Here is a 4718-nt window from a genome sequence, read left to right on the forward strand (position 1 = left end):
TGTCTTTAATGTGCCATTTACCAGTCATTCAAAGTATCTGAACCATAAACACCCTCTCCTGATCCAGAGGTGTTGCCTCACTACAGACTGAACAATGTTCCTGCCTGGCTCGGATCCTTGAGTGTCGCTATCAGTTGTGACTTTCTACATAGTTTAGAGGACTTTGAATTCAGTTTTGTAAAGCCCACAATCTGCCTCATGGCTTTACAATCTGTACACATAGGACATCACTCGAAAGAGGCCAGGCCCTTCAGGCAGGGCCATTGGGAAGGCCAGCTCCAGGCCAGGGGCAAGGAAGGACCCAGGACCAGCTTCAGACAGCTAGGTCCAATGGACCCTATAAGATGTGAAGTCTGACTCGGTGGACATAGTAATGTGCAATGGAGATGTAAATTCATCCATAAAGAGAGAAGAGACATCAAAGAGGAAAGTCCGAAGTGTCTGAAGGTGGAAGCTGGTTCCATAGAGGAGCTTGAAGGCTCTGGCTCCCATCCTTCCTGATCCAATGTGAGGTCCTGGGATAGGGATGTCCTGTGTACAGAGTGTAAAGCCCTGAAGCAAACTTGTAATTTTGGGTCTATATAATCAGACAGCTGATTAACAACTTCCTCAAGACAGGTTAGGGATCAGTTTGTAGTTAGCCAACCCCTCTGCATCAGGACTGGGCTTCTAAAGGTTTAACCACAGCTACTTTGCAGTGGCGGTGCGTCCATAGAGAGCGCTAGGGCGCTGCCCCTCTTAAACTTTTGAGATGAAAAAAATATAATACATCCTGTCAAAAAACATATACCAAATCATTTAAAAAGTAAATATACCGTGTTGAGCTATATGTGTGGGAGACCGTAAGCCCCTGTCAACAACCACTTAAGTTAAATGTGACAGAAATAATATATCGCCACTCATCCTCACGGAGAGAAGCCCCTCCCCATTTTCGGGGCACCGGCCCAACGTGTGTGTGTACGGCAGCGAGCAAACATTTCACGGTCGTTTCGGCAAGGACGGCTTCTCATTGGCAGTCTTGGCGGATGAAACGTGAATCTTGGGGCACAAAAATGTGCGCCCTGGCCAATGACCGTTTCTTATTTCACGTGACTGGACTATTCAGCAAATCAGAGACCGGTATCGTTCCCTCAGCCAGAGAGCTCACGGAGCTACGGGAGCAGGTTGCTAACGGAGCTGTTAGCTGGAGGCTCAGTGAGTAATGCGCTGTTTAGTTTCCCCTGTCTGTTGTTCCAAAGTCCTGGGACTGAAACTCTCTGGACTACAACGGGGTGAGGGATCTAAAGAGCTGCAGACAAGTGGAAAGCATGAATCTTGCCGCAGTTATCTAGTAAACAGCATGAAGCTAACTCGCTAACAGCATGAAGCTAACCCTGTTTGCAGAGCAGAGCAGCAGAAGGAGACCGAACTGGCATCGCAAACACAACGAAGAAGTTCGGAAAAACAGACACATTCCCTCAAGAATAATGGAAACAGGCTGGTTACAGACATGATTGACTTTAACCAGTTATTGAGAAGTTTGCCAACTTTAAAGAGAGGGCTACTTTTCTTTACACGTAGTGGAGTCTACTCTGTCAAACACCCAATGTACAATGTGATGCATCTGACTATTCTGCTCTGAACCTCTTTGTGAGGGTGAAACTTTTATTTTGCAAACCTCTGAAATGTTTCTTAAAGCATTCTGCTCTGAACCTCTTATGCCCAAAGTTAGTGTGTTGATAGTTGTTATTGGACAGTGTTAAGCACGGTGTTTTCTTGAAATAAAGCTTTGTTTTTTACATTCTACTCTAAACCTCTTTTCTTCTCATTGTTGAGTGCTATTTAAACCGCGTCGCCCAACTGCGCCCCCCCCAAAAAAAAAATTCACCAGCCGCCACTGCTACTTTGAGAGACTCTGGTAAATGGCCCGGTCAAGACAGATAACATCTAGTAGAGTATTTCCAATTAAGGTACAACTTCTCAGCAGCCTCATTGGGATAAATGACACATGGTCACGTTTTCAGCGAGTTGTGTACTTTCACCATGGACAGCACCAGTTAAATTTTCCTCATGAACTCTTCCACATAATGTTCAAGGAAAAGTAGTTAGGAAAATTAGATTAAGAGATACTTTGACCGCAGCACCTGTCTTGGACCGTTTACAGAACACTCGTTTAGATAATTGAAACATTTCACATGGTCATTAAAGGCTTTCTTTGTAGTTTCACCATTACAGACAGTCCAGTTTCCTTTTCCTAATTAACTCGCCTTCACATACTTCCATAGTGGTCACGGAAAAGTAGTTAGGAAATGACATGAAAAGATACTTTGGACTTTGACCGCAGCACCAGTCTAGAGACAGTTTCCAAGCGCACAGAATTATTTTCAAATGTCCCTTTCAGATCCCATCTTCTGTGGAGCATCAGAGTCTGTGATCGAATTGGAACATTCAGTCATGAGTTTCAGGAATAGAGCCGAGAACCAGTGGTCTGAGACATTAAAACGTTTATTGTAGTTTGCTTTGACACAAAGTAAATGTCTACACAGTAAACTCAAGGGCGTCGTTGCAGGCTGATGCAGCCGGTCATCATCTCGTGTAGTGGCACTCGACTCCGATGACGGCACTCTGGCTCCTCGTGATGTGACTCCCGTCAGACACTTTGGGGTCGTAGATCAGTGTAAAGGCATAAATTAAGTAATCCTCGGTTATCTAAGAAAGAGAGAACTACTGAGTAACATTCCAGTGAAAGTACATCACCAATGCATTTAAAGAGCAAAACCCTCACCACTCGTTGGCTGCCACAGTCGTGCAGCTCGTATTCAAAGACCAGCACATGAGCCCAGTCGTCGATCTCAGTAGGGGAACAGCCACCGAGTGTGATGTCCTCTGGGTCGATCAGCTTGCCAAGGCCCAGCAAGTCCTGGCTCACTTCCACCTGGATCCTGCTTTCCCCACACCGCACAGCCACGCGGTTGCCAGTCTCTGGTTTCCGCAGTTCAAAGTTGACAGGGGACACCTTTACCGAATCCACTGGATCTTCCGGAAACCTCCAGGACAGAGAGTCGTCCACCGGCTGGATCTGCTGAGCCCGGAACATGGCGGCTTGTTGAGTAGACTTCCTGGAGGGCCCTCTCTCAGGCGCTGCTGCTGCCCGCTCAACTCCAACTCCCAGGTAGTTTGGTGCTCTGGTTCTGAGGAATCTAGCAGCACTGAAGCTGACGCACACGAGCACAACGGCCAACACAAGAAGCTGGCTGGAGCCCATTGTTGCAGACACAGAACTGGGGATGCAGATTCCTCCAGCACGGCCACTGCAGGCTGAAATAGGCAGTGGCTCCTCCCACCGACTAGTTAGCTTGATCGCTTTGCAGAGGTGTAGATCATTACAAAGGAGTAAGAAACAGGGAGAGTGGATAGGTAAGTGGGTGTTTAAGAGGGCAAAATGGGAACTTTTCAAATATATATGCGAGCAAGAAATGGATAAAATAGACTTAAATGAAGATGTCGACGAGGTTGATATAAAAATGACATTTACAATACTGGAAGCAGCAAAACAAGCAATAGCTAAAAGTAAAGGAAGGATGAAGAGAAAGGGGGTCCCCTGGTGGACAGAGGAATGTGGGAGAGTAGTGAAAGAAAGAAACAAAGCTCTTAAGGTATTAAGAAGAACACATAACTTCCAGAATCTGATCCAGTACAAACAAGCGCAGGCAAGAGTACGGGGAACCATTCGGAAAGCAAAAAGGGAAAGCTGGAGGAATTACTGTAGTAGAATTGGGAGATCAACACCTGTGGGAGAGATTTGGGGGATGATCAGAAGCATGAGAGGAATCAGAAAAGTATGGCAGTATCCAGTACTGAAGAAAGGGGAGGAAACGGCAGCGACAGATGGGGAGAGGGCAGAGATGATGGCAAAAGCGTTAACAGAAATCCACAGCTCTGGCAACCTTACAGGAGAGGGTAAATTAGGGAGGGAAAGGACACGGTCGGCTCATCCTGGTGCTCTGGAAAGAAGAGACAATACTAATAGTTCAATGGATGCCCCATTTACTTTGGAAGAGGTTAAAAGGGTGATAGAAAGAGCCGGATTGACATCACCAGGGAAGGATGAAATATGTTATATAATGCTGAAGCATTTAGGGAGGTTAGCAATGACGAAATTGGTATCATTTTATAATAAAATTTGGGAAATGGGGAGACTTCCTAGATCATGGAAAGAAGCTGTGATTATTCCAATCAGGAAACCGGGCAAAGATTCATCAAATCCAACAAATTATAGACCCATAGCACTAACCTCTCATGTCGGTAAAATTATGGAGAGAATGATAACTGAGAGATTAAGCTATTATATGGAGACCAGGGGAATGATAACACCTCATCAAAGTGGATTTCGGAAAGGTAGAGGAACTATGGACCCAATTATTTGTTTAGAGACAGAAATCAAAAAAGCCCAGGTAAATAAGGAGTCAGTGATGGCGGTGTTTTTTGATGTGGAAAAGGCATATGACATGGTGTGGAAGGAAGGGTTGATGATTAAGTTGAATATTATGGGAATAGGGGGCAGAGTATACAATTGGATTAAAGACTTTTTACTTGACAGAGTTATCCAAGTCAGAATTGGGACAGCACTATCGAGAAGATACCCGGTGGAGAATGGTCCACCTCAGGGTGGTGTCATCAGTCCAATACTGTTCTCCATCATGATGAATGATGTGTTCCTTCGAGTTCAGAGTGATATT

At 45.3% G+C, this 4718-nt stretch overlaps 1 protein-coding gene across 1 annotated transcript; it reads right to left on the minus strand.

Moving 5' to 3' along the window:
• Positions 1–2565: 2565 nt before the first annotated feature.
• On the minus strand, positions 2566–3244 carry LOC130211306 (zona pellucida sperm-binding protein 3-like). Its single transcript, XM_056442046.1, has 2 exons — positions 2765–3244; positions 2566–2688 (listed from the first exon to the last, which is right to left on the minus strand). The coding sequence occupies exons 1-2, from the start codon at positions 3242–3244 to the stop codon at positions 2566–2568; spliced, it is 603 nt and encodes a 200-aa protein (XP_056298021.1).
• Between the last annotated feature and the right edge of the window lie 1474 nt (positions 3245–4718).

The sequence above is a fragment of the Pseudoliparis swirei genome, chromosome 20, assembly GCF_029220125.1.
Source record: "Pseudoliparis swirei isolate HS2019 ecotype Mariana Trench chromosome 20, NWPU_hadal_v1, whole genome shotgun sequence".
In the NCBI taxonomy this organism is placed as follows: domain Eukaryota; kingdom Metazoa; phylum Chordata; class Actinopteri; order Perciformes; family Liparidae; genus Pseudoliparis; species Pseudoliparis swirei.

Excerpts from the sequence above, each read along its gene's own strand:
- LOC130211306 (XM_056442046.1), bottom strand. The coding sequence starts at position 3,244 with ATGGGCTCCAGCCAGCTTCTTGTGTTGGCCGTTGTGCTCGTGTGCGTC. Across the intron at positions 2,689-2,764 it reads ACTGTGGCAGCCAACGAGTG|ATAACCGAGGATTACTTAAT; the intron begins GTGAGGGTTTTG and ends TCTCTTTCTTAG.